This window comes from Leopardus geoffroyi, chromosome C3 (genome assembly GCF_018350155.1).
Source record: "Leopardus geoffroyi isolate Oge1 chromosome C3, O.geoffroyi_Oge1_pat1.0, whole genome shotgun sequence".
In the NCBI taxonomy this organism is placed as follows: domain Eukaryota; kingdom Metazoa; phylum Chordata; class Mammalia; order Carnivora; family Felidae; genus Leopardus; species Leopardus geoffroyi.
In genome coordinates, this window is record NC_059338.1 from 54,909,139 (window position 1) to 54,936,528 (window position 27,390).

Below are 27,390 nucleotides of genomic sequence, written 5' to 3' on the forward strand. Positions count from 1 at the left end.
CTTCTTCCCTGCATTTCTAGAAAATTTACTCAGAAAAGTCCATTATTTTTATTATATTGCTGTCCCTCCACTTTATTTTTTGACATTTACTATACAGAAAAAATGACTGTGTAGACCAATTTAGCTTTTTTTAAGGTTCAGCTCAGCAATCCAAGAATAATTTAAAATTCCAATCAGACCTTAAAAGTGGGTTTCCAGATCTTACACTACATTTGGCAAAAGTAATTTCTTCTTAGATAGCAGTGCTGTGGACTTAGGTCCAAATGTCTGTGGATATTACTCTACCGTGTTATCACAGTAATTCTGAGCTTTGTGCCTCTCCTGGAAAAAATTTTGTAGACCTCATGTATGTTATCACAGTTATATGAACCACTGCCATCACATATTACAGCAGACCCTCCAAAGCGAGCTCTTGTATTAACATAGTTTAAAAAATATATTCATACCCACACACACAGAGCACGTGTACACATTTACACCCATACATAGCATATACACACAATGCACAAACAATCACACACATGCTTGTGGCATTTTAACAAGTGCTCTTAAACCTACCTACCCAAAGGGGCACAAGACACATGTACTTACAGAAATGAATCTACCATGTATATACTGTACACACAGAGACACATGCATAGAAAATACGCTTGTACACAGAAAACATCAACATTTATCACATACTGGTATTAGGTCCCATTTCATATTTGAGAATTATGGCTACAGTCTATACTAAAAAGTCATAAAATTAATCTACATGACTACTTTTCAATTCTAAGTTTAGAAGGCGTACAGTTATATCACAGGAACTGGTTTCCTTAGAATGTTTTGGAATAGAACAAGTTTGTATCTGAACAGGTAGGCAATTTGCTAATAACAGACCCTACTTGCTCTTCTGTGTTATAAATGACAGCTAAGATTAATATTCAGAAGAGTAATCTTGGTAGACAACTTCTGGAAATGCAATATATCTGTCCTAAATCAATACTATTTCAATAGTCTGTCCACAATTGAGTAAACGGTTATTCCAATGAGTCAATAAGCATGCAAGGTTTAGCGTGTGACAAGAAGTGATATACCTATCAAACAAACATACACAGTTTATTTTTCCAAATCCTAAAAATACTGTTATGTTTTATCTGATTATGCTAGGCATCTACTGTGTAGACAACATCAGAGCAATCAGTTAGGAGGAAGCTACACAAAAGATGAGGGGTGCTACGGAAAACTCTCAGCTCATTAGGCTACATTCCCACCTTAAGGCCTGGTATCAGTGCACTTTCCCCACCTCTTAGAGCTTCTGACTTCATTCACACTGACATCTCCTTTTAGCAGGATGCAAACCTTGGGGACATGGTATTCATACTAATTGTATGACACAGTACTGCAGCAAACTGAAAGTATTCTCCAACATGACTTCTGAAATTCCAAGGGAAGCTGGGCTCTGTTAGAAATAACTCACAAGTAAAAGAACAAAAATGTGCCTACAAAGAGAGACAATTAGGACAGTGAAACTGTAGGATTATAATCTGGGAGCAAAAGCCAAAGGCGACAAATGCCATTGTTTATGACTATATAAGATCAGTGGAAAGAAACTTGGAAAAACATCTCCAATTTTCTTTGACATGGTTTGTGCTGATCTAAGAACACACCAGTGGTTATCCACAATATTTTCCTTTAACAGAAGGAAATTTCTGAAATACAGCAAAATGCAAAACCACATTTAGCACAAAGCCAAACCCTGAAGTATATAATCCGTTAGCTGCCTATTTTAGAGAATTCAAAGGAAGAAGCAAAGGAAATCCTAAAAAGAGGGAATTTTATGAAAAGACCTCACTGTAGATAATTTGTTTTACTGTGGACATTTACTTAACACATTTCCATTTAGCTGCAGCTATTTTAAAAATACATTATGTATCTTGCACATCTGTTCCATTCACAAAAGAGTTAAAGAGTTAAGATTTTTTTCAAAGGAGAAAAAAAAAGATGTGAGAAGATTTAGGGTGGTGTTCTTTATACAATCACTTGTAACTTAAAAGTTGAAATGTTCTTTTTGCAAATCTTGTATTCTCTGATTTTTCCCTATTGTAAGTGGGCTAGCTGTAACCCTTTAGAATAACCTCAGAACAATGCCATTCAACTTGGCAAGTTCTCTTTTTAATAATGGTTGAAAGTTTTTACTTCATAGTTTATGGGTGTCTGCTTTGGGTATAAACTACACAGGAAATTAAAGTTAAGTTAACATACAAATCATGTTTGCTGCTTTCAAAGGGAGACATTTCAGTTGGTGAAATCTGATTTACTTCTGTAGAATATGAAATAGTGTCATGGGACGCCACTATTCAGTGAGTACTTGCTCTGCTGTCTGGGAACAGTTAGCAGACAGAATTCCACTTGGCTTCTGGCTGTTTCCTACATGCTAATCATCTGGTCCTACATGGTCCAAAACTCAGCCTCAAGACTGAACTATTAACCCCCAAGCTAAACTGATTTTGTAAATTTTAGAAATGTTATTAGCATTTGCCAAGTTGCTTTAGATTTCAATGTCTTAATACCATTTAAAAAAATTTTTTTTTTAGAATGACTGGTATAGAGACTCTGAAGTTGTACAACTGTAAAAGTGCTCTTAAACCATGGCATCTCTTACTAAATGACTTCTATTTTCATTCTAGGGCTCCCTTTAAAAATGGTTATCCCAGATAACCATATCTCAAGATCTACTGAGAAAGCCTAGAATGGATAGGAAGTTACATTAAACAGGTTTTAAAAGTAGGATAAATTCTTACACGGGGGAATTACAAATTAGTATGGAAAGAGAAATTTTTGCTCCAACCAAGTAAATAAATAAACAAACCGGAGTTAGTGTCAAAGTGTAGTTAGCCATGCCTAAAATGAGATCAGTACAAAAATTAAATATTTTCCATGTCAACCTTCACTGTAATCTATAAAGAGGTGAATATATTTGTGAATGAAGAAATTACATATTTCCAGACACTTCTAGAGATGTGAAATTTTGCTTCTTCCTTGAACTCTGAAACTAGCCAAATCTACTCACTGACTACCAAAAAATTAAGCTTTGATTCACTGTTGAATATGCTTCTAGCATGAAGCAAAACACAGTGGTATGAGGAAAAGCTCTCTAGAGCAAGCAATGCATTAACTTTTCCTTTGCAAACTACCTTGTGCTTCTGGAAAAGTTTTATTCTTAAGGAGTCCTAATTAAAAAAAAAAAACAAAAAACAAAACAACACTTCCTAGCAGTCCTATGAAATAAAGCAAAAGGAAAGAGGATAGATCTATAATGGGTAATTATAGAGTAGGAGGAAACATTAATAATAGACAACATAATTTTTGTCAGCCAAACAGAATGTGGGAAAATAAGTATGTATGGCTTAGGTCTAAGCCCACCATCTCATAGCTCTTAAGAATTATACTTAATGGGCTACCTGGTGGATAACCTGGGAACTTGTCCAAAGCAATTTCAATATATACCAGGGTAGGCAAATGGTCTCCCACTACTGGGCTGCTATACAAACCTACCCTTGGTCAATATACGACATATAAAGCCTCGAAAGGTTAGCAGTTTTCAAGAGTCAAACTCCAAAGGTCTGATACACCATGAGCAAAGAAGATGAGCAATAATGCATTAGTAAAACTGGTTACTTGCCTACTGATGTCCACACATGCGACTACTCATGATTTACTGATCAAATATGTTGCTTTCGCATAATTCATTAGTAATTAATTGCCATGCCAGACACTTCGTTTAGTCTAACAGGGAGGATTCTAGTGGACGGATTATAGTGGGACGAGTTGGTGATGGGGGTGGTCTCCGGCTAGAAAGAGAGAAAGAGAAAGGTAAAGAAACAAGTAGAATATCTAGCAGAAGGCTGTCCCAAAGACACTGAGAGAGTCATGGCACACATGCTCATGCACAGACAGGCCAGCAGGAGTGGTTGCCATCTGTAATGATTTTAACAGTGTCACCTCAGTCATCGAGCATTTTTAAACAAAAATAAGCTAATTTTTTCATATGCAAATCTTTCTCAAAACTGAGGCTGTCCCTCCCAATACTAAAATAATAATTAAATCATTTAAAAGCTATCTGAAATATACTGCACATGTCTTCGCCAATAGAGAATGATTACATAGGGTGAACTCTGTTAGGTTATGCCAACTCCAGGAACTTATAAGATATACTAGGCTTCAGGGAATTCTGGGTTTTGAATTTTTATTTCCCTTTAAATAATATTCTTCCTCCTTTTTCTGTCAGAATGTTAGTTATCACTTCTCATTGCCTTTAGCAGTAGAATTCTCCAATTTATTCTTTTACTTCTAATTTGCAGGGACCTAGAAAACCAGAGAATCAAGGTTTTCGAGTTCTCTACAATAAGTGTAAACAGGCTCAGGATGAGTATCACTCAGTTTCTGGTCAGTAATGGTGTTTCTGAGGTCAGCTGAGGTTGCTGAATAAACTCCAGATAATGAAATATTACTGTATGTGAGAATCTCAAATTTACCATGTAATATTCTTTATTTCCTGAACCCCTACATTTACTTCCTAAGTGTATTAGTAAACTTTGTGTGGACTTGATTTTGTATGTAGTATCTTGGGGAGTAATTTTTGTAACCAGCAAAATTCAACAAATTCTCCAAAGCTAAACCTTTCTTCTTGATAAAACTCTCCCATTGATTTTTTCAGAAAGATTCCTTCTGAAGTATAGTCATGTCTTGCAGTTGTTTCCGCATTGGAAACACTAGCATGATTAAATCAAACATCCCTTCTCAGGTATGAAGAAGTGAAGATAAAAAAATTAAAGAAAACAATCATAAAATGTTTAAAAATCACAGAGCTATAAAATAAAACTAGACGGTCAAGGAAAAAATAAAAGCAGAAGAGATATTGTTGACCAGTGGTATAAATACCATTTAGGCACAAACTCATAGATATTGGCAGATATCTATGGTCCCTGCACCTGAAAAATGTCCAAAAGGCTTTAGAGGAAAGATTTCCTTGGGAAGGTGCACTCCAATTTAACCTCTTATGCTGGTCTTATCATTAGGCAGGCACTCTATTTTATTTATTTTATTTTATTTTATTTTATTTTATTTTATTTTATTGTTTATTTATTTTGAGAGAGAGAGAGAGAGAGAGAGAGAGAGAGAGAGAGAGAGAGAGAGAGAGAGAGGTGGGGAGGGGCAGACAGAGAATCCCGAACAGGCTCCATGCCACCAGTGCAGATGCGGGGCTCAAACCCATGAACTGTGAGATCATGACCTGAGCGGAAGTTGGACACTTAACTGACCGAGCCACCCCGGCGTCCCCAGGGACTCAGTTTTTTAAAGTGTAACTGGAGATTCCTTACAGGCACAGTAACCAAACTAAACCGTTCAATACTAGTTGTTTAATTTGAGTAAACAAATAAGTCCTCTTTTTTCCAGAAAGGCTACTGGCTACCATGACCACCTGAAATGTTTTGAGAATTCCCTGCTAGGAAAAGTCCTCCCAGACCATGCGAAAGCACCTGCCTTTCCACCACCATACTGCTCGTTTTCATTTAAAAGGACCATATTTATTTAGCTTATGTCCTGAATCTTGAACCTGAATCATTTTCTCCTTTGATGTGAAGTTTCTAGAGGTCAGAGGTCACATCCACTTAACTGGCCTCATACAGTGTTGAGCGTGATATTACATGCAATTACGTCCTCAGTGCTGTTTTGTTCATCTGCTAGACCTGCTATCCATCCTTCAAGACTCACCTCTGTGATGTCTTGTCTGACCTACTTCCCCCATCTTGATACAGTTGCTTCGAAAGCATCTCAGCATATTTCTATTACAACCATCACACTGAATCCTAATTAGGTTTGTATGTTTACCTCCACTGATGAGAACCAGGCTGTATCTTACTCATCTTCCTATTCTTACAGGGTGTGCTTATCATTCAGCCACTAAACAACTGACCACTGACAACTGAATAAATTAAAGTTATCCCCAGAAGTAAGAAGCAATTGATGAATACAGGGTGCCCAGGTGGCTCAGTTGGTTAAGCATCCAACTTCAGCTCTGGTCATGATCTCACAGCTTGTGGGTTCAAGCCCCACGTGGGGCTCTATGCTGACAGCTCAGAGTCTAGAGCCTGCTTTGAATCCTGGGTCTCCCTCTCTCTCTGCCCCTCCTCCTGCTTGCACTCTGTGTCTCTTTCTCTCTTAAAATAAATAAACTTAATAATAAAGTAAACAGAGAAGCAATTGATGAGTATTCACTGATCTTTACATTACATAAAGATATTTGTTAGTCAATCATTGCTGCTGCAGAAAGAAAAAAAAAAGCTACAGTGACATGTAGGATTTTGACCTTTGGAAATGTTACCTATAACATATATACTCAATTTTTTAATAGATGTTTGGAGTAAGTATTAAATAATAGGCCCCCTGTCCTCAGCGAGTTTGATAAATAGTCACATAACCCATAGAAATGTATTCTTAGCAATTAAGCAGTTCTGGGAGGTGGGGAGGGAGTTGGCCAGAATTTGAACTTGAAGGAAGGAAACTCTACCAGAAGATTCAATAATGGGTTGGACTTAATTAGGGGATTTTTTTAAAAGTGGATATTAAATTATAAATTCAGTGAGAGGCAGGATACAACATGGCATGGTGGGTTGGTAACTGTTTCCTGCATGCATGATAGTTTGCACCAAGGATTGTAGCAAAGGGAGAAACGAATACAAACTAAGTTCTCTTCTGATCCTTTTGTTCTTGGCTGAAATGTCATTCCTCAGTCTTTCCTGACCATCCTATAGTTTCCAACCACCCTGCCCCCAGTCACTTCATGGTATTTGTGTATTTCATAGCACTTAATCCTATTTGTAATTATTATTTATTCACTAGATTATTGCCTATAGTTTCTGATAAATTCCTTGAGAGCAGAGACCACATACATATTGTGTATTTATTATGTATATTCAGCATTTAGCATAATGTGATTATGCAGTGAATAAAAGAAGGCAGTGAATAAAAATTTATTAAATAATGTACAAATGAATGACTGAAAAGTGTCTAAACAAAGATGTTTGGCTAGGTCAGAGTCCAGGCCAGATCAGAGGGGACAGATCCAATGGGGCCAAGAATAGTTTTGAGGTGTTTATCTGCGAGTTTCCACTGATAGAGTACTAGATCTGGAGTCAGGAGACATGAATTCTAGCTCCAGCTGCCAATTTGTACCTTCACTAACCACCGGAAGTTCTTTAGAGAACTTCCTGAGTTTCCCCATCACAGGCATAGGAGACTCAGACTAGATGATCTATAACATGCTTTCTAGTTATACGTTGCATGCAAAATTTATTGAGCGTCTACTATGTGGACTGCATTATGATGCATGATTTTTAAAAACTCAGAATCTATTCAGAGTGGAAGATGAGCAGGATAGACAAGTATGCAAGTGGTTTTTACTATCGCACCTCATTTCAAGTGGAAAAAGCAGGGGCAAATATGATTTCAACTGCAATATATAAAACTTGGAAGATGTAAGAGAATGTAGGTCTATAGTGAGGTTATAAGAAATTAGAAATTATGTGATGAGGATGGGAGGGAGGAGTTCAATCATGGGGATAGAGAAGGGAGAGATTTAAATGTTCTGATGGCCCAACTGCTGCTCATTAATCTCGTCCCCAGTTTTGGATCATGCTGATGGACCAAGAAAAAGACAACGGTAATGGGCAAGTGCAGAAAGGAAGCAAGGCAGGACACTAGGGGAACGTAACTGTCTGCTCTGTGCTGGCACTTTTGTCTTTTCTTGTCAAACTTGCAAGATCTTTGGCTCGTGGCATGGTTTTTAATAAAGAAATCAGGAGAATCTCTCCATTATGAGCTCTTTAAAAGCGTCCCTTAGGGCCTTGCATTAAATAGGCACTGAATACTGCATGGTGAATCAATGACTAAAAGGATAAAGGACAAAATTTCCATCATGTACTTTCAAAATAATTGTGACATCTTTAAAATATGCGCCATTTCAGGTTATATATATATATATATATATGCGCCATTCCAGGTTATATATATTTCATATTTATATATATATAAAATATGCGCCATTTCAGGTTATATATATATATATATATATATATATATATATATATATATGCTTAGTAATTAAAAATCCTGAAAGATCCCCCTCCCCACCCTCCTAGAAAGAATAGGCATCATTTTGTTTCTAAAACAAGGAAACTCTACTAGGAAGCAATTCAGGAGGAGCATTAAGTTGTTCAGTGTGATTTTCTTAATAAGCGATGCTGTTTGCCAACTTGAAGACCAGAAATGCATTTAAGGTTTACTGTTAAGGCCATTTCATTGGTCTACTTCCTAACCATTCAAAGAGTTTCCAAAGACATTCACCTCATAAGACAGTTTGTTTTGGGCAAAGCAAAATTGTTTTGTACCAAATTTTGCTCAGTTGCTTTGTTTAGTGATGGGCTTCATTAAGTAACCCATTACATGGAACTGGAGCATCTTGCATCACTTAGTGTTTATTGAAACACTGTGTTGTGTGTGGGCGGTTTATGGTTATGATAGAAGAGCCATGTTTCTGCTTCCAAATCAAAGGGAAAGATGTAATACTTGCAGTTGCATTTGTAGCTGCAGGGATGAACCTTTTACAGTCTTTTGGACAATGACAATTTTTGTAAGAAAGTCCAATGCTCATGCAGGGTGGGTGGCATTGAGGGCGGGGGTGGGGTGGGGACTGGCTTTACTGATAAGAGAAAAATGCATTATTTGTCTTACTGTCTCTTTCAGTTCTCTTCTAAGAATGGAAGAACTAAAATTTCATCTGCTCTGCTTTGGGTTAGCTGGTTTTGAGTATTCATGATGTGAGGCCTATCTTAACAGGGGTTGGGGGAGAATTCTATAGGGCAAATTGCTTTAGTGTGGGGTGGTGGTGGAAATAAATGACTGTTCCTCTAGTTTCTTGCCGCCAGGTACCATAACACTGATTGTTGAAATGGCTTGGTCTTTCTGCCCCTGCCTTTATTCCTTGTTGGGGTGGGAAGTGGGAATTATGAGACTGGTAAATGTATGAGCCAGACTGAGTCTACACAGCTCAGTTTCCTTCCTCTATGTTTAAACTAAGATTTCCTGACTCCCAGGCCAGGATTCTTTCTATTGGACAGTTACATTAGCATGTGCTCAGGCAATGGTTCTCAAAAATTGGACCATAAGTCAGAATTCCCAGGTGGGCTTGTGAAAACTGAGATTGCTGGGCACCACACAGTGTTTCTAATGTGGTGAGACATGTCTAGCAAGTTCCTAGATGCTGCCGATGCTGCTGGTCCTGGGACCAGGCTCTGAAAACCATTGTTCTAAGGTATAATAAGTGATTTTGGTCTTACTTTATTAGCAATTCAATTCACTTGCAGATAAAGTATGAGCAAAAAGAGAAAGTACCGAAAAAAAACTCTTAAGAAGGATGAAGAAATGATTATAGAAATACTTTGACACGTTTGAGAATTAGATGTAAGATGGGTCAGAGAGGTGTTAGGTTTATTTTGTAAAGACCAAGATACTGTATCTCTGATAGTTTTCTTGTTAGTCATCACCAGAAGAATATACTTGCTTAGGGAAGCTTGTATTTGCTTATGATAATGTCAGTAAGTACAGAAAGTAAGTATCTATGAACATGCATTCCAAATTGTCATCTTTGGAGAGGGTTAAGACTGAAATCCAACCTAAATTAGCTAGGTGAACCACCCTCCCCCCCCCCCCCAAAAAAAAGGAAACACTCAAAAAAGATATACAAACATTAACACATCTAGAGGAATGAGATATGCCTTCCAGGGTAGTATTTGCCTAGAAAAGGATATGCAACAGGCTTCTTTATACCACAAGTTCTCCTTATTAAAGATAATTGAGGCTTTCAAATACTTCTGTCTCAAAAATTCAATTTACATAGAATTACATTAGGATGATGGTAGAGTTACACATCCCAGTTTCTAGGAGTCACAGGATCTGATACCAACTTGCCTAACTTGTTTATCTTATTGATGAAACAGGTAAAAAACAAAACAAAAACAAAAACACCCTTTTTTAAATGAAGGGTTTTGTGTACTGAACCATAAGAAGTAAGGCTACATCTGGGGAATTTCTTAGAAAACAGAACAAAATAGAACTAAAACAAAAACTGCTTCTGAGTTTTCTAAAATCATAAAGAGCACCTCCCACAGTGGGCTCTGCTGGGCTTGTCTCGAAAGCAGCCCCAGGCAAACATGGCCCTTGTGGATCAGCTGAGTCGGGGGTGCCCATAGTCTCTCTCCCTTGGGAACTGTAATGCCTTGTCTCTCCACGGTCCTCCTGAATTACATCATCCTTGCATTGTTTTTCACAGTTTAAGGCATGTATATATAGTTTATACATAGTTCATCATCTGAATGACATTAATAAACTTCCAATGAACCAAGATTATTTTCTTTATCCTGCTGACAGTCCTCCACAGCACCTGCAGAGGGCAGTGTCCCAACCAGCAGTTCAGTGCATGGGAATGAATGAATATGCCAAGGACAAATCAGGAGAGCACCTCTGGGTGAAATGGAACAGCAACTAACTAGGACCTTCCTCTTGCAAATGTCTGCTCTACCAGCTTATGAGACAGTATTTTAAACACAGTTGCGTTTGTGCTTTGCTTCTTATTTTGAGCATTTATTAACAAAACAGATTTTTGCATATGTATAAGCTATGAGGCTGTTTTAAAAAATGCTACAATGGTCAGGATATTGACCACATGGAAGATAGTAGTTTGTAATTTATTATAAAAAATAATATAGGCTGCTATCCAGCATATTTTTGGCCTTTTCAGCGTTAGTAACACAATGAGCCAATACTGTCCAAGAATAGTTTACAGTAGATGTTGGAAAGAACAGAGAACTTGGAGTCCACTTAAAGGGTTTAAGAATTCTCTAATATGATTCGTGCTACATATTAGAGCCAGTTTCTTTCCCCTGTGAAAATGAACCCATGATTTTATAACATATGTCATTGGGAAAGTATGAATCAGTTGATGGAATCTGAAGTAAGAACATAAGGGGAAAAATAGTCCACAACTGTTATTTGATGATATAAACATCTAATATCCTGTATAAATTAGTCCCTGAGATAAATGGTAATTTTAATCTCCCTCCCCACATGGATTTCATTCATAGGGACAGTACAGATATACCCACTTCCGTGATTCCAGCAAAAAAGTAGCTTAAAGGATGATTTGCCCACATTTACTCTGCTCACTTTGTGATTTGTACAAAATAATTTTATAATAGCATTCAGGCAGGCAAGCGTTTGAATAGAATAGAACAAGAGAGAAAGTATTTGTGTTTAAATTCTTAAAAAAATTTTTAAAAAAATATTTATTTACTTTTGAGAGAGAGAGAGAGAGAGAGAGAGAATGTGAGTGAGGGAGGGGCAGACAGAGAAGGAGACACAGAATCTGAAGCAGGCTCCAGGTTCTGGGCTGTTAGCACGGAGTCCGATGTGGGGCTCGAACCCACGAGATCATGACCTGAGACAAAGTCGGATGCTTAACCGACTGAGCCACCCAGGAGCCCCTAAATTGTTTCCTACAGTACACTAAATATTGGGTTAATTCCAAAATAAATTTCGATTAAGTGCTGCACATCAACTCATTTTGTATTCTTTCATTTCCCAGTAAGCCCTGTTTATGTGCTACGTGCTGTGTTAAGTCAGAGGTACGGAAACATAATCACTGCCTAGGAGTTTCTATTCGAGATGGGGCAACAGTGTAAGTGCTCTGACAGGGCTGTGCCTCAGGAGTTTCAGGGACACCTGGAGTCTTAGCCTGGGATTGGAAGGTTAGGGGGTTAGAAGGACTTCCAGAAAGCAAAGGTAGTTGAGGGGACTGGCAGCCCAAGAAATAGGAAATAGTATGTGTGAAGGAAAGAAAGCTAGAAAAAAAAAAAGCACTGTCAGTTTGAGAAACAAAATGTTGTCTTGTTCTTTATCACAAGTGTCAAAATTCCTTGTTTTGCTCTGAGTCCTAATTCATAAAACGGAGAACTTAGAGGGTTTGGGGTTGTATTACAATATGATTCCTTAACAGCATTATTTTTGAGATTAAAAAAACCCCATGGTTTAGCCTCTGGACTGTTATCACTGACAACAGAAAAGCTGGGTGGAGGGAAAGACTCAAAGATCTGCAAAGAAGCAGAAGGTGAGAGGGATACAGTGGTAAAAGAAAGGATGTGGTTTGAAAAGAGTTTTACACGCACATGGCTATTGAATGAAGTTAGGCAGTGTCCCTTCCGATGATTTTCTTCCATTTCTCTCCCTCTCTCCTCTTTTCTCCCTCCCTCCCTCCTTCCCTCCCCCTCTCTCTCTCTTTTGAGAAATCCCCAAAGAGATCTCCAAGAACTTACATGATGTAGAAACCTAGTCCCATTGATGTTGCTGGGGCACAACTATGTCTAACCCTCTTCATCTTCTTCTGTCCTCTTCTCCCTGCCCTCCCCCTCACTCCCACCCCAGGCACCAGGGGAAGGGGTTGGCCAACTCCGCCATTTGGGGGAAGGAGGAGAGGTTGGGAAGGAGGTGCTAAGAACCAGCTACTGGGAGAGGAGATGCACATTCCTTTGTCATCTCAAGTCAGTGAGAAGAGGAAAAAGAAGCAGGGATGGGGAGGAAAAAGGCGCCCCTTTGAATCTCTACATAGAACTGGAATATTTGTTTCTGGTTTGGAAAGACAGAAAAGGCTTTTTGTCCCTCTCTGACAGAGGGCAAGAGCCTTGCAGCCATGAGTATCTGACTTGGGGCCTTACCTCAGGGCAAATATGTGACTAGAAATATTGATGGAAAAGTTAACTTTCTAATTCCTTTTATTTTAGTAACAAAAAAACAGAGATCAAGGAATTTGAAGACTTAGGGAAGATTTATGTTGCACCAGTGTTTCACTTCTGCCTGACCGTGATACCTGGTGAATTAAAAGGCCAGTTTTAAAAGCACCACGTGATATTTTTTCTGGCCACTTACGCCTATAAGTCCAAGTGGCAGAAATGGAGACAAAGAGTTACCGGTTTACTAATTACAATCCCAGTGATGATTAAAAAAAAAAAAAAAAAAAAAAAAAAAAATCCAGCAGGAGGAGCTCTAACATGCCTTAGAGCTCAAGTTTTAAAAACAAAAAAGTTTAAAGCAAACAGGAAAACAGAGAGGCAGTGTGCCTCACAAGCTGCCATGTCAGTGAACAAATATGTGACTAAGTCCAATTAAATGCTTAGTGCATAGCCAGGTGATGATCCTGGTGGAGACAGAGTGGCCAACATTCCCCCTTCCACGAGTCTCCTCGTTCTGATACAGCTAGACTGGGATTGAGCCATGGCGTTTAGCTCTCACAAAAGAGGGAGCAAAAGGCCGATTTCTAGGCAAGTCTACAAGTAATTATTTTCCTCTTAAAGTGTCATACTGTTCCTAAACGAGTCTTTGATGCTGGCTCAAAAACTGCATTTAAAAACAGAATTTTTATCAGTGGCTGAAGGTACTACAAAAACTCCCAAATGTTCCATCTCCTTTACTCGACGGCTTGATGGGTGCTTTTATTTTTTTTTACTTTTATTTTTTTTTAAATGAGGGAAACGCTGTGTTTGTAAAAATTGGTGCTAAAAGGGCAAGGAATCATATGTCCCCTGGGCCATGTAAAGAGTCTGCAGAAAGAATTATAGCTTTCTAACACACGCACACACATCAACTGGAACACAAAGAATTTACTCAAGAAAACTGAAAAGTATATGAATTTAACAGTTATAGGATTTGAGGGGTAAGCCTTTCCATTCTGGACAGTGTTGTGGGAGTGGAGTGGACGAGTGGGCATAGAGGATGGTCAGAATTACTTAACCTGAAGGAAACTTTCAACCAATCCCTTTTAATCTATTGCCAATAAGAAGTCAAACTTTTTGTTTTACACCTTAATGGTATGCCCACATTTAAAATTTTTATACAAGCTTCTACAGAAACTTTAACTAGACCAATTCAGACCAAAAGTCACTAAATAAAGCTAGTCTAGACGGAAAAATCTATGAAAACCATATGTCTTTTAGGCATCTGTCTTACAAAAACTGCCATCATCCTGGAGGAATAGTTCACAAAATATGCTTTTAGGAAAACACTGCTGTAATGACCACGGAGCTGTGCTTAAGAAGACGGCTTGACTTGGAGAAAGTGAAGCCAACATGTTTACAAGTGAAAGGCTCTCATTTCTATATACATCTGTCTGTAAACATCACGGAAAGGACAGGCAAAGGAAGATATAATTTATATTTCCATTATCTTAGAAGGGATCAAAAGAGTTAGTTTGTTCCTCCACACACCTACAGAACGTTAGGCCAAGGGATCTCAAAGCCACTCTGTTCTCACTCACAGAAAACTGTTTTGGATAATGTTGTACGTGGATGAGGCCAAAGAACCAGAACATTTTCTTCTGATTATTACCTCATCCTGCTGGCCTGCCAAACACTAGAAGCTAGAAGGCAGGTGTCCGACATAAGTAACTAAAGGAAGACTGTCCTGTTGGATGTAGGGCTCACCTGAGGGACAAGGGAACTCAGGATTGGGGTACAAAGCAAGAGTGCAATGAGAAGGCAGCAAAGAGAAAGGTTCTAAGACCTCGCTTTTCTGATTTAATATTGCTTTCTCAACTGGAGACAGTGGTCAGTGCTACCTTCATTGTTCTGGCTTCGTATTTTTACCTCTCAAAATGCACACTTAATAAGCAGCATAAACTCCGTAGGAAAAAGTATAGAAAAGCAAGCTTTACTCATAAAAAGAACAACACTTTAACTGAAAGCTGAACAGTCTATGGAGATTATGAAAGTATTTACAAGTTGCAAGGACTCCTTGTGACGCTCACATTTTCTTCTTGCTCAACAGGGAAGGAGACTTTGGAACAGTACAGTAACAGTGGCTATTGGCACGAGTGCCCCATGTGTCGTTCAGTCACCTAGAGGACGGTGAATGAACAACATAAATCAAATAGCTACATATGGAGAAAAGGTCCTGGGTTGGAGGAGGGAAGTATGGTTAAAAAAAAAAAAAAGAAGGAAATTTATAAGATGCAGTCAATTATACACCAAAGTTTTAAGCAAAAAGGAGAGGCACTATTTCAACATGTCTATTCAAAGATACTGTGCTTTAAAATGAGTTTTCAAGTATTAAGATGGTAATGGGATAATTTAGAGTGTCTGGAATATTAAAAAAAATCAAGTAATCATATCAACATGCCTTGTTACAGATTCCTACACTGAACAATAGGGCATTTAAGTAAGTTAATCAGTGTCTAATGATGAGTCACAGGGATTTTTGTGGTCCATTAGTTTCAGTCCTGAGTACTCTGACACTGCTATTGTCGAGCTAAAACTAGAAGTTTGCTTTCTTTCAAATAATATGTGTAGCATGGGTTTTATTTTGACCTTAGACTCAGATATGTGGAGGGAAATTACTGTGGTGGTTTCTCTAGTTAACACATTTACTAATGTTTCCTTAATTTTCCACCCCAAGAGGCAATAATTAAGGTAGAATTTGCCTCACATGAAGTTTTATTATTTTAGTTATTAAAATATTTTCCAACACTACCAAGAAGCAAAAAAGAAATTCTAGTTGTTTTAAAAATAAGTAGACATTTTCCTCAGGTTTTATAGCTTTTCCTCCGTGAATGGTGGTCTAAAGGTGGAGCAGTGTATAGACTTTCTGGCAAAGTCCCTTGAGCATGATGCTAAGGGTAGATTTATTTGAGGGAAAAATTTCATTCACTCTTAAAATTGGCTTTGAGAACAATCCTAATATAACCTTAAAAAAATACACATGGTACAGAATATATCTTATATAAGCATCCATGCACAAGTGAAATAATTTCATTTTAGACTTTCTGGGCTGCAAAATACCTTTGAAAGTCTTTCTCATCTACTCTCACAAGAGGTCTCATTCTAGATCAATGTCATATATACTGACCAAAATAAATTTAGATAATGCTGCCTCATGGAAATCTGAAACCAAATATAGGTAATATTTACGTGGTGGAGACAACTGCTATATTTGACCATAAAATAAAATCACTTCCCAGATCATATTCAAAACCACCTGAAGCCTTCTTCTCACACAGTCTCACTTCCTCTTGGTTCTCAGACCTGCCACAGAAGCCTGGGGACTCTCGTGTGGCGGTGCGGCTACTTTGTGGTTATCCAGGTCTCGTTAGTCTCCCTCTCCACTGGGTTGTCAGCCCTTCCGCAAAGGAAGCAGGGGAGGAATGGAGCTTATTTCTGTTTATTTTTATTTAAAGTTTATTTGTTTACTTTGAGAGAGAGAGAGAGAGTGCACGGGGGGGGGGGGGGGGGGGAGGGGGGGAAGGAGAGAGAGAGAAAGAGAGAGAGAGAGGGAGGGAATCCCAAGCAGGCTCCGCACTGTTAGTGCAGAGCTCAGTGCGGGGCTCCATCTCACGAACTGTGAGATCACGACCTCAGCTGAAATCAAGAGTCAGATGCTTAGCCAAATGAGCCACCCAGGCGCCCCGGGAATGGAGCTTATTTCTAAATTATATATTAACTTGCACATTTACTGGGTTCCCAGTATTTACACTGTTTCCTAATTTTTGGTGTGAAACTAATTCCAATGGGGGAAAACATTGACTTGATGAAGGTTTGGAACTCTCCTTATGTCTGAGCAATTGAAGTCAGAAGGCCCAGCCTTGACATTGACCATGAGTGATTGAGAATTTTGCCATTTGCCATTTTGATTAACCATTTTTTTTTTTTCTGATCCTTGGATGGAATGTGTTCTCTCTACAGTTCATGTGAGCTGATCATTTTGGCTGGAACACTAGGAACACATTTCCTAGTGTTTATGGGAATCATTAAAAAAATAATTCCAGAAATTAGGGTACCCGCTATTTGTGGGTTTGCTTATCACGTGGCTCTGATGCCTAAAAAGCAGCCAGAAGGAAAAGAAAGTACCATACCATGATGAGGCTGCCTAAATACCTTGTGGCTTTAGACTTTGCCCTAGGTAGGAATTCTTCTATTTTTGATCAGAGTTGCCAAGTGATCTCAGCTTCATCCACGTACAGGTAATAGGGCATCAATACACATACAGATTCTCTCAAGCCAATGCCCTCCCAACACTGTCCCCCTCCCCCCACACTTAAAAATACCGGCCAGACCAAAAGTGTAATATTCTTTTGGCAACAGCATTTAGTAAGCCAGATGGATTTCATTTGGCAACTAAAGGGTGTAAATATGTGTTTAGCTTCGGAGGTTCCCCCAGACAATGGTTACAGTATGTTGGCTCTGGTGAGCTAAAGGATTTCAGTGTTGGGCATTTAAAAATTCTGTGTTTAAGCAGCAATAAAGTTATGTCAGGCAGACAAAAGCCATCAAACCCTCAGCTAAGTCCTCAACTCCCTTTCTCATACTGCTGGAGGTAAGCATTTAAGGCACATTCTGAGTGAAAGATGCAGTGTTTACAATTTCATGTTTAATTTCCTGGCTGTTTATCAGCTAAAGCAACTCTTGTAAGCTAAATTTCGCTTCTAGTCTTTCACAGTAGCTGATAAGTCAGAGGGGAGGAAGAAGCACCCGGCAGCTCAGAGCCATGAATTGTGGCTCTCTCACCTCTAAATTTTATCCGAGCAGCACACTCCGAGAATGGGCTGTTTGTGCTATGGATCTCTGAAGTCACTGAAAAACATGCCATCTAACCAGAACTGTCTGCATGTGAAGGACTTCCCTGGAAAATCACTCTTCTCTCACAGCGACGGAGACAAGAGAGGGCACGATGAAAGAGCAGTACCAGCTTGTGTGCGCCTGGCTGCTTACGCCGGGTGCGGTTCGCTTTTCTTTCTCTTTTCTCTTCTGCTCTGTTTTTTTCTTTTTTGAGCTGACATCAACTTGTAGAGAGGAACATTCAGCAGATTCCAACCGGTGACAGTTTGCTGCCGACTGGCCACAGGAAGAATAATCATCATTTACTGTGCAGTTTTCACTGGTCAGTGGCTCTTGTGCCAGACTCCCGTCTTGGCTGTCTTCCTCTATCAATCAGGTGAAGCCCAGGGCAGGGCTGGGTATCTTGAAACTCAGAAGGGCTTTCCCTGCAATGGCTGAAGCTTAGCAATTTGGAACTCCAGAGAGAACAATGACAGAGCTATTTGCTATTATTTGTCATGGGATGTGGAAACAGTTGTATTCCGTTAACTTAATGCCAGTTACCACCGGGCTAACAGCGGCATATTGTTATATTTACCACTGCCTGCAGCCTGTCTGCATTTATGTTGCTTGTACTTAGTTTGATGTAGATCCTTCCTTCTTTTCTTTTTTCTTCTATCCTCCTGCCACATCGGATGTTTGGAAAAGTAAGATAGGGGACACATCCAAAACAGAAAGGCAATCTGAAGTCCGCCTCGACACCTCTGCAAAACTCCCAGATTCTGACCTTTAGAACCCTTGCAGTTCTGTGCCCGGGCCTCACCTACACACGCTGCCCGTCATTCGCACTGTGGCAGGATGGAGATGTTTGTGTAAAGGAGACTCAAGTTTGCTAGACCCAAGAAGGAAACCACCAGACTAATTTTACCTTCACTTAAACCAGATTGAAACCAAGACTGAAGAATGAAAAACTTTGCCATTAACCATCGATTCACCTCAGTGCAATATTATGTTACGACCAGAATCGTTGTGGAATTTGAATGATTTTGATGGGATAGTTAATTGAGGGGCTTAAATTAAATTGAATATTTTATTTAGTGAACAGTTTATGGCCGCATTTCTGTTTTCATTAAAATATATGAAGCATCATGACAACTCATGTTAAACCTGCAACAAATTATTAATTACATTTGGGATTTCAGTAACAAATTTTGTGACACAGCAGCCTCATGATATGCATTAAGTATTAAGAATCAGAAAGAATACCTCAAAGTTGTTTCTATTCTTGGCATTTATACTTAAAAATTTTTTTTTGCTTAACTTTTAAATCCAGTCGCTAAAAATAAAAACTGTTCCCTGAAAAATCAGACTACCTAATCATAAATTTATTTATTTGTTCTTTAAAGGGGAAGGACAGTAAGGAAAAAAAAAAGAAACCTCATGGCTGAAATCAGAAATCACAAGGCGAATTCATCATTTGTCCAAATGACACTCAGCTGCTAAGAGAAGTCATACTTTTAGAGGGCTCTTGAAGAGGGAGCAAATCAGGATGTTTCCAGGACATGATTGCGGGAGAGTCGGACACAGGCTAGTCCCCAAAGTCGCTTAATTGTCCATGTACCCTAAGCCCATGACTTCAATTCTCAGCAGCTTCATCCTTCATGGCACCAAACCTTCATGTTAGGGATGCAAAGACACACTTATAAGAATCGTGGGTTTGTCCTTACTCAAAATTTGGGGGACTGGCTGAAAAACAAAACAAAACAAAACAAGGAGACCTTATCCCTAAGTGACAGGGGTTCCGTGTCAACTGTCAATTAAATCAACATATAAAATATGTAAAAGAGATATAGCACAGCAGGGTATCAACGTCAAATGTCTGAAACAAGATTAAATTGTAAAGAGAACCAAATGGCTTTTACTTCCTTAAAGAAAAGACCACGAGTGCAACAATTATCTCCTTGTGTAGAGGGATTTATGTATCTTTTGCCATGGTTGGTTTAGCAGTAAATTATGGAGAATGGGGGACCGGAAGGTGCCATGGCACAAGGGTGCCATGTCAAGTCGGGGGAAATGAATAAGTCACGGAATGGGTCCGAGTAGGAAACCCTGTGGCAGTGCTGATGCCTCTCCGGGGCTGCGCACGCAGAGCAGGGTGCCAGCTTCGCGATGGCACTCATCAGAGAGTCCTCTGATGGAGCGTTTCTTGGTTTCCATCTTGCGTTTCTGTCATGTGGAGGAGTTGGGGTAAAAGCCAAATCCTTTCCTATGATTCAGTTTTGCCATTTTTAAAAGACACCATCAGACTTGGGGACAAGGGTAGTTAAAAGAACATACTTCAGTTTTTCAATATATATTTTTTTAAAGAGAGGATTGAGTGACGAGGCAAATGAAGTTTGCTTTTCCTTGGATAGAGACCCTTCCTCCCACCCTTATCCCCTTTTGACTGTTGCAAAATAGCTTAGTCCAAGGAGAGGGGAGAAGACAAATGAGTAAAATAATGCCAGAATCAGCTGTTGCCAGGAAAAACACGCTCTGCTTCAGTTAATTTGTTCTGTTAATGTCAAAGGCTGTGATTCCCAATTAACTAATTTTAAGAAGCTGTGACTGAAAATAGCTACATCAGCCCCAACGTTAGTATTTGATGAAGATTGGGATCTTCAAGTAAGAGAATAGGGCCCCTAAAGAGGTGGTGATGTCTGCTTAAGATCATCTTGCTAAACAAGAACACAACTGGCTGGGATTTTCAAACTGGGCTTTAGCCCCTTCAGAGGAGTTGAGTGGGGCGAGAGGGGAGGGGCACGTCAGATATTCTGGCGGTAGAAAATGTTCCACAAATCAGATTTGTGTACACTGAACTTACTAATGACAGAAGCATCCCTACTGGTGAGTCTCTTTGGGACAGAGATGCCCCCCCAGCTCAGGTGGAAGTAATTAAAACAGGCATGTAGCTCGCAGTATTTCCAGCTTCCTCACCGAAAGCCTCCACGCACATAAACCAGAACAGCTTGAGCAGCTGAGAAAAGTGGGGCCAAAAATGACTCCACCCGCCTCTCTCCTTCCTCTTCCTTTACATTGGAATGGAAATATATAATAATTAAAAAAAAAGCAGAACGCTCATGGTTTCTGTCCAACTGCAAGTGCTTTCATTACCTTTGAATAGGGTTGAAAGTATATATGCTCTTAAAAGTCAAAATCATAACTTGCTAATGAAGTTGCAAATTATCCAGAAGAAAGCTACGTGCAGGCACATGCCGAATGGCGGAATATTTTGCCTCTAAAAGTTCAGTTACTGCCTCTGTAATATTAATGCCCAACAGGGAGCCGGCGGGACATGGTTTGTACTGTCTTGTCACGTTATGAGTTTCTGGTTTCAGATAAAGGACGAGAAAGGGCCCTTAAGAAAGTAAAGAGCTAGGGAAAAAAAAAATCAAACTTCCTTCTCGGAAAGCTAAGGGTTGTTTTCCTGGAGATGATGGATAATGGCATTTCATTTTTTTTTTTTTTTAAGTTTTTAATAGAGAAAATGGAGGCAACTCATAGAGGGAAATCAGAATATATAAATAAACAGAACAAGGTGAAGTTTCAACAAGAGTTTCCTCAACTTTTTTCTTTCTTTTTCCATCTTTGTCATCTCTTTTTCTCTTTCTTTCCTTTTTTTTTTTTTTTTTTTTTTTTTGAAATCTTAAACCCCATTTCTGGCTTGCATTTGGTAGGATTCCTGCTCTGGCTTTTATTAAAAACAGACTTTATGTGGTCAGAATTCTTCATCTAAAGCTAAACTTTAATAGGCATAAGGATCCTGACAGAGTCTTTCTTGCTCCCTCTCAGGTGACCCCCCCCCACCCCCCCAGAGGGGTTTCCCTCCCGTTGTGCTGAACTGGCGCTGAAACTTGAAGGCTCAGCACAAAAACCAACTTTCCTCTTTTACTCTGAACTCTCATTTCTGTTTTACATTTGAGACTCTTTTCAAGGCCAGGGCAAGTTAGATCTGGCTCCAAGCTGAGAATATTCTAGAAATTTTGAATAACATAACTGCTGTCCTATAAATTCCCCAACACAGATGCATTAAAGCTGGTGATTCCCCTTCTCTAGCGCAAGCTACCAATTCCTGCCTGCTACCTTGTGCGCAGGAGCTTGGGAATACCAAGGGCGACTCCATCCCACTTAACAAACCGATTCAGCATTCAACAGAATCTCTAAAGGGTTTTGGCAAGCCAGTTTATCTGAAACAAAGAGGTAAAAAAGCCAAGCAAGCAAACAAAGACATGCATGTTCATTCCTGAGGAAAGGCACCGCCAGGTTGCTCTGGTTCCTTCTTATAGCAAAACAGACAAAATAGCCGACTCTTTATGGGACTCCTGTCTTCCCCCTCTCAACGCCCTTGCCCAGTGGCGTCCATACCTTCCTGGCACAATGGCAGACACTTTCCCAGTCAATCTGAAGTTTCCTAAAACAGTAATTTAATCTGACTTGCAGTGAAACTCAACAATGATCTTTTTAATTTATTTTTTACATGGAAGGGAAAAATCTCTGAAATACCGTAGTGCAGGGGTTCTCAAGGAGAGGGGGATTTTACACCCCACTCCCCACCTCCCCAAACACGCTGGCAATGTTGCCATTTTTATAGTTGCAACTGGGGGGGAGGGGAGGAGTACGACTGACATCCACTGGGTAGAGACTCCGATACTGCAAAACATACTGAAGTGCGTGGGACAGCCCCCCACAAGGAAAATGCCAGCAGTGCCGAGGTTGAGAAACCCTGGTATTGTGGTCAGGAGACTGGGCTCTGGAGTCAGACTGCTTGGGATTAAAGCCCAGCTCCATTCGGGTCTGGCTGAGCAGCCTTGGGCAAGTTGTTTAGAACTCTGTGCCTCATCTGTAAAGTGGATAATAGCCTATCCTTTTGGGTTGCTGTGCGCAGTAAACAAAAATGTACCTGCAAAGCACTTAGGACAGTGCCTAGCATACAGTGAGAGCACAATAAATATTAGCTATCACTTTTACTATTATTACTAGAAATTTAGCTGTGTTCCAAATGAGTTATAAACTGAACCTATTTTTAAGAAAAAAAATAGGTTTGAGAGTACATATATCCTTTCTGATTGGGACCAAAGTGATGATAACCCTAACAACCACAGTGCCTTGCAGTTTATCAGGCTCTTTCAAACACCTCATTTCATATGACGTGGGCAACGACCTTGGTGAAATCGTTCCTCTTTCATAGATGGGGAACCCCTAGCTCAGAGTTTAATGAGTTGTGCGAGGTCTGTGACAAACAAGGTTTTCCGATTTCACATCCTCTGCCATTCCTGCTACACCACCCTTTGTTTACATGTTTAAGGTGCCCCTTCTCTTCATTTCACCCAAAAGTATGAAGATCAGAATGAATGTAAGGCCCGCAATCAGAGGGTGAGGTGACTCAGGCTTCGTGGGTCGGAGGAAGTCACTTCTGTTTTATGGTACATGCATAGTAAGGTTTTCCTTCATTAAGCATACAAATATTTTAATCCTCTGAATTGAATTAAAAAAAATTAAATTTCTGTATGGGCTAATGTTCTTTCCTTTGAAAATTTCTGATGTTGAGGAAAAAACCTCCTAATTCCTTCTATTTTTAAAATCTCTAATTATACACATTGTACATGTTTGACTGTAAACGCACAAAAGTGAGAATATAGCTTCAACTGTATACGTTTCAAGTTTCGTTTACTTATTCAGTATTTTGTTTCACAAGCCTGAAAAATCTGCTTACACATGCCAAGGTGTATTATTCAAATGTACAAAGTTCCATCTCATGTATGGTTAGTGACTGCACACAGCAATCATCATGTGCGTGTTAAAATTTCTATGCGTAGTTTAAAAAAAAAAAAGTTGCAAACTAATCAGCCCAGTTTTTACTCAGGCTACATTAAAGTTAATAATATTGGGCTTAAGGGTTATAGTTCAGAGGGCAGATGGATAATATTCCTTGAAGTTAGTGGTTTTCTAGAACTCCTTTGGTAATAGAGAAGGCAAGGCCTTAGCTCCTGATACTCTCGGGACCTATGGCGCACACAGCTTGCAATAGCCCCGCCACAGCTCTTTCTTGCCTTTCAAAGTGCTCTCTCAGATTCTACGAACAGCTGCCCAAATATCATTCATTTGGACCCAGTTTTCTGTAGTCTCATTAAGTGTGTGCCAGTTGGTAAAGGAGAGGTTTGGACCACATGTTGGTTTTTAAATGGTGTCACAGGCTCCACCATTTGCCCACGATACCCTTCCCGGGTGAAAATCGCAAATGTGTAGGATAATATCTTTGCAATTTTCTTTTCCAAATAAACTCTGTCTGTCATGCTATGAGAAGAGAACCGAAGAGCACACACCGGCTGGTGCTGCGCGCAGAGCACTCACCTGGGGACACTGGGCGGGGCCCTGGTGGGCCGGGAGGGCACTTGCGGGGGCGCTCCGGACCAGTCGCTGCTGCTGCTGGGGAAGGGGGGCAGCGGGCCGGGCCGGAAGGGCACGGGGGGCGCCCCTGAGTGGGGTCCGGGAGAGGGAATGGCCGGCGCGGGCCCTCTGCCGGAAGCGGGCCGCGTGAGGGGACCGCTCAGGGTCAGCCGCCTCTGGGTGGTGGGGCTCGGAGGGGGTGACCTGGGGAGAGACAGAGCAGTTTCTGTCTGAATTCATCTTTAAGAGAGTATTTTATAGCTTCCTGGTTGCTTTGTAAAAATTACACTTTGACTGCTTGCTGGCTTGGTGGGAGGACTATGCCGCTCTTGAGCTTAGGGTCCTGGGTCGGATACCCCATGCTGGGTGTCCAGATTACTTTAAAAAAAAAAAAAAAACTTAAAAAAAGAAAAGGTATACAAGGAGTCAATGGTGGAGAGGAGGTTCCCTCCTCCCAACCGTGTACTCTGTGGAGACAACCAGTAGCTGTTTCTTGTGTATCCTTTTCAAATACCTTCTATAATACAACACAATAAAATACAGTGCCATATAATGCAATGTTCTCTCTCTCTCTAAATTCCTTTTTTGTACATATTAGAACACAACATTCTACAACTTACTTTTTTTTTTTTAAAGCTCCACGTTAATTTGACTATCTTTTCATTTCAGTATAGAACTTATTCTTTTTAATGACCACATAACATTCCACTGTAGGGATGTTTTGTGCTTGTTTTTGAAGGGGGTTGGGAAAATCTGACCTCCTCTTTCACTCCTGGACTTACATTATCCTTTTTCTTCAGGTTCATATTGGTTTAGGGAAGTAAACTCAGAAAATGATACCGGATGAGCTTGGCAGGCCTCCGGTGACATGGGGCCATTTTCCTACCTTCGGGAGTGCTGTATCCAGGAGTCATCCACAGGAGGCGGTGCAGGGGTGAAAGTGGTGGCGGTGTTGATGTCACCAATGATCACGAGGGCCTCTTTAAGGGCTTGGTACATTCGAAGCATCTCATCCCGGCGCTGCGCCTGTTCAGCAGATTCCTCCATCAGAGTGTTCTGGTCCTCCGAAGAATATAACTGTGCTAGGAGCTCCGAATTGATGAAATCTTTAACCTGTCAGGTCACCACAGAAAAATAAAAATGGGAACACACGTGCGGCCAGATGGCATAAACTGGCTCAGAGGCTGTGGACAAAGTCTACAACAGCCCACTCTGGGAAAAGGTGCATGATGCGTGAGGTATGCAAGATGTACAGTGTGTATGTATCTATTTACTCCTAGTTTCCTTCTGCCCTCCCAGTTCTCAGCACCAGTGCAGGAACAGTTTTTCCCTCTGTCTCAGGGCTGTGGACTAAAGGAAAACCTACATTAGTTGAAAAGAGGGCTAAACCCTGCCATCGCCAGAGCAGGGCCTGTTGGCTATGTAAGCATTTCCACTATGTTGTCTGAGGCTGCTTGGCTTAGAGACGAGGCAGGTACCAGGAGGGAAGAAGCAGTATTTTCAACAGAAAACACTGATGTAAGAAACCTATATAATAACACAAGCCATCCACTCTTTGGTATTCCTAGCTCTTACCAAAATCACTGAAACACTAGCAAGATCCCAGGATGCAATGTCATCTCAAAAGTGGAATTAGTACCAATAAGTGAATTTTTATTAAATACAGAACCTTATATAATTATGCAAGTTGATTTACCAAAAAAAAAAAGTGAGAGTCTCTGCTTTCTAGAAGTTTCCAATAGAAGCTACTTAACAGTAATGAGAACTGGCATGAGTTTCCATAGTTAGCAGATACATGAAAAAAGACTTAAGTACCAACAATACGTATGAGTCTTAGGGGAGTGGCATTTTGTAGCAGAATGAGAATGGAGAGGATGCATATACTGCACAACACTGAGGGAGAGAGCACTGGCCACCATATTTCTTCAAGTCTAAGATACCAGTAATTTGAAGACACCATAATTTTCTGGGCCACAAAGAGAACACACCATCAAGTAAACTATGACAGAATGCCAAGATGCCGTTGAGTGTGACATGCATCTTCGGCGTCAGAAATATTAAATGTGGAGTAAGGAATATGAGGACCAGTGGAATATGGTGTGTCCCAAGTGCCTTCAGAAGTCTTCTGATTTAATTCTCACCACACACTTAGGAAATGTATTATGATCCCAATTTTTTTAATGTTTATTTATTTTTGAGACAGAGAGAGACAGAGAGAGAGAGAGCGCATGAGCAGGGAGGGCAGAGAGAGGGAGAGAGAGAATCCCAAGCAGGCTCCATGCCTGTCAGCACAGAGCCCGATATGGGGATCGACCTCACCAACTGTGAGATCATGACCCGAGCTGAAATCAAGAGCTGGACGCTCAACTGACTGAGCCACCCAGGGGCCCCTATGATCCCAATTTTACAGATAAAGCAATTGAAGTTCAGAGTTTAACTACGTTGCCCAAAATCACATAACATTAGGTTGAATCCCAAATCTTCTGACTCAAGGTCTGGTGCTCTTTCCATTACCCTCTTCCCTACTTTGAGTGCTTAGAAAAGACAATTTGTGGGGTGCCTGGGTGGCACAGTCGGTTGGGCATCTGACTTCGGCTCAGGTTATGATTTCACAGTTCATGAGTTTGGGCCCTGCGTCGGGCTCTGTGCTGACAGCTCAGAGCCTGGAGCCTGCTTTGGATTCTGTGTCCCCCTCTCTCTGTGTCCCGCCCCCACTCACACTCTGTCTCTCTCTCTCTCAAAAATAAAGATTAAAAAAATAAAAAAAAAAGAAAAGACAATTTATGTTTAAGCATCATTATTTGAGAGCGGCAAGGAAGTATGCTAATTGACTTAAGCCCAGAAAAATAAACCAACCGGATTTTTCAGTTTCTCTGTTAAATGAAACTAACACTTATCTAGAGTCACTGGGTCTTTCTAAGAAAGAGCAAAGGCCAGTATATTTAATTGTTACAAATTCAGGCAGACAACAGAATAGCTGTCAGATGCTCAAAATTCCTGGGTGGTGGTTAAATACACAACCAAGAGATAAGAGTCTAAAACACATAGCTTTATTATTTTTTAAAGGTATCAAACTATGTAAATAGTTTAGAAAATTCAGGTAAATCACAGCTTCACTGTGGTGAAATAAAAAGTGTTCTTTGCACATATTTTGTAAACCAAGAGTAACTCAAATATGGAAGTAATCTAGTAGACAGGATGTATTTGGACAACTGTCTAGTAGGGTAGGTTTATGTGTGATAGTTGTGGAAGGTAAATGTGGCCAGGTCACCTAGGGCCAGATGTG

General features: G+C 40.1%; 1 protein-coding gene across 14 annotated transcripts in view; it reads right to left on the reverse strand.

The window, feature by feature from the left end:
• The window catches only part of DNM3 (dynamin 3), a 559,650-nt gene that overhangs the window by 6,593 nt on the left and 525,667 nt on the right, over positions 1 to 27,390 (reverse strand). For 7 of the 14 annotated variants that reach the window (XM_045452915.1, XM_045452913.1, XM_045452909.1 and 4 more), the window contains 2 exons: positions 24,991 to 25,217; positions 24,069 to 24,308 (listed from right to left, as the gene is read on the reverse strand). In XM_045452915.1, the coding sequence (XP_045308871.1) occupies positions 24,069 to 24,308; positions 24,991 to 25,217 (467 nt within the window). Of the gene's footprint in view, positions 1 to 2,180; positions 3,837 to 18,754; positions 19,425 to 24,068; positions 24,309 to 24,990; positions 25,218 to 27,390 lie in introns of those variants that run through there. The other 7 variants (XM_045452912.1, XM_045452906.1, XM_045452904.1 and 4 more) reach the window with 3 other exon arrangements.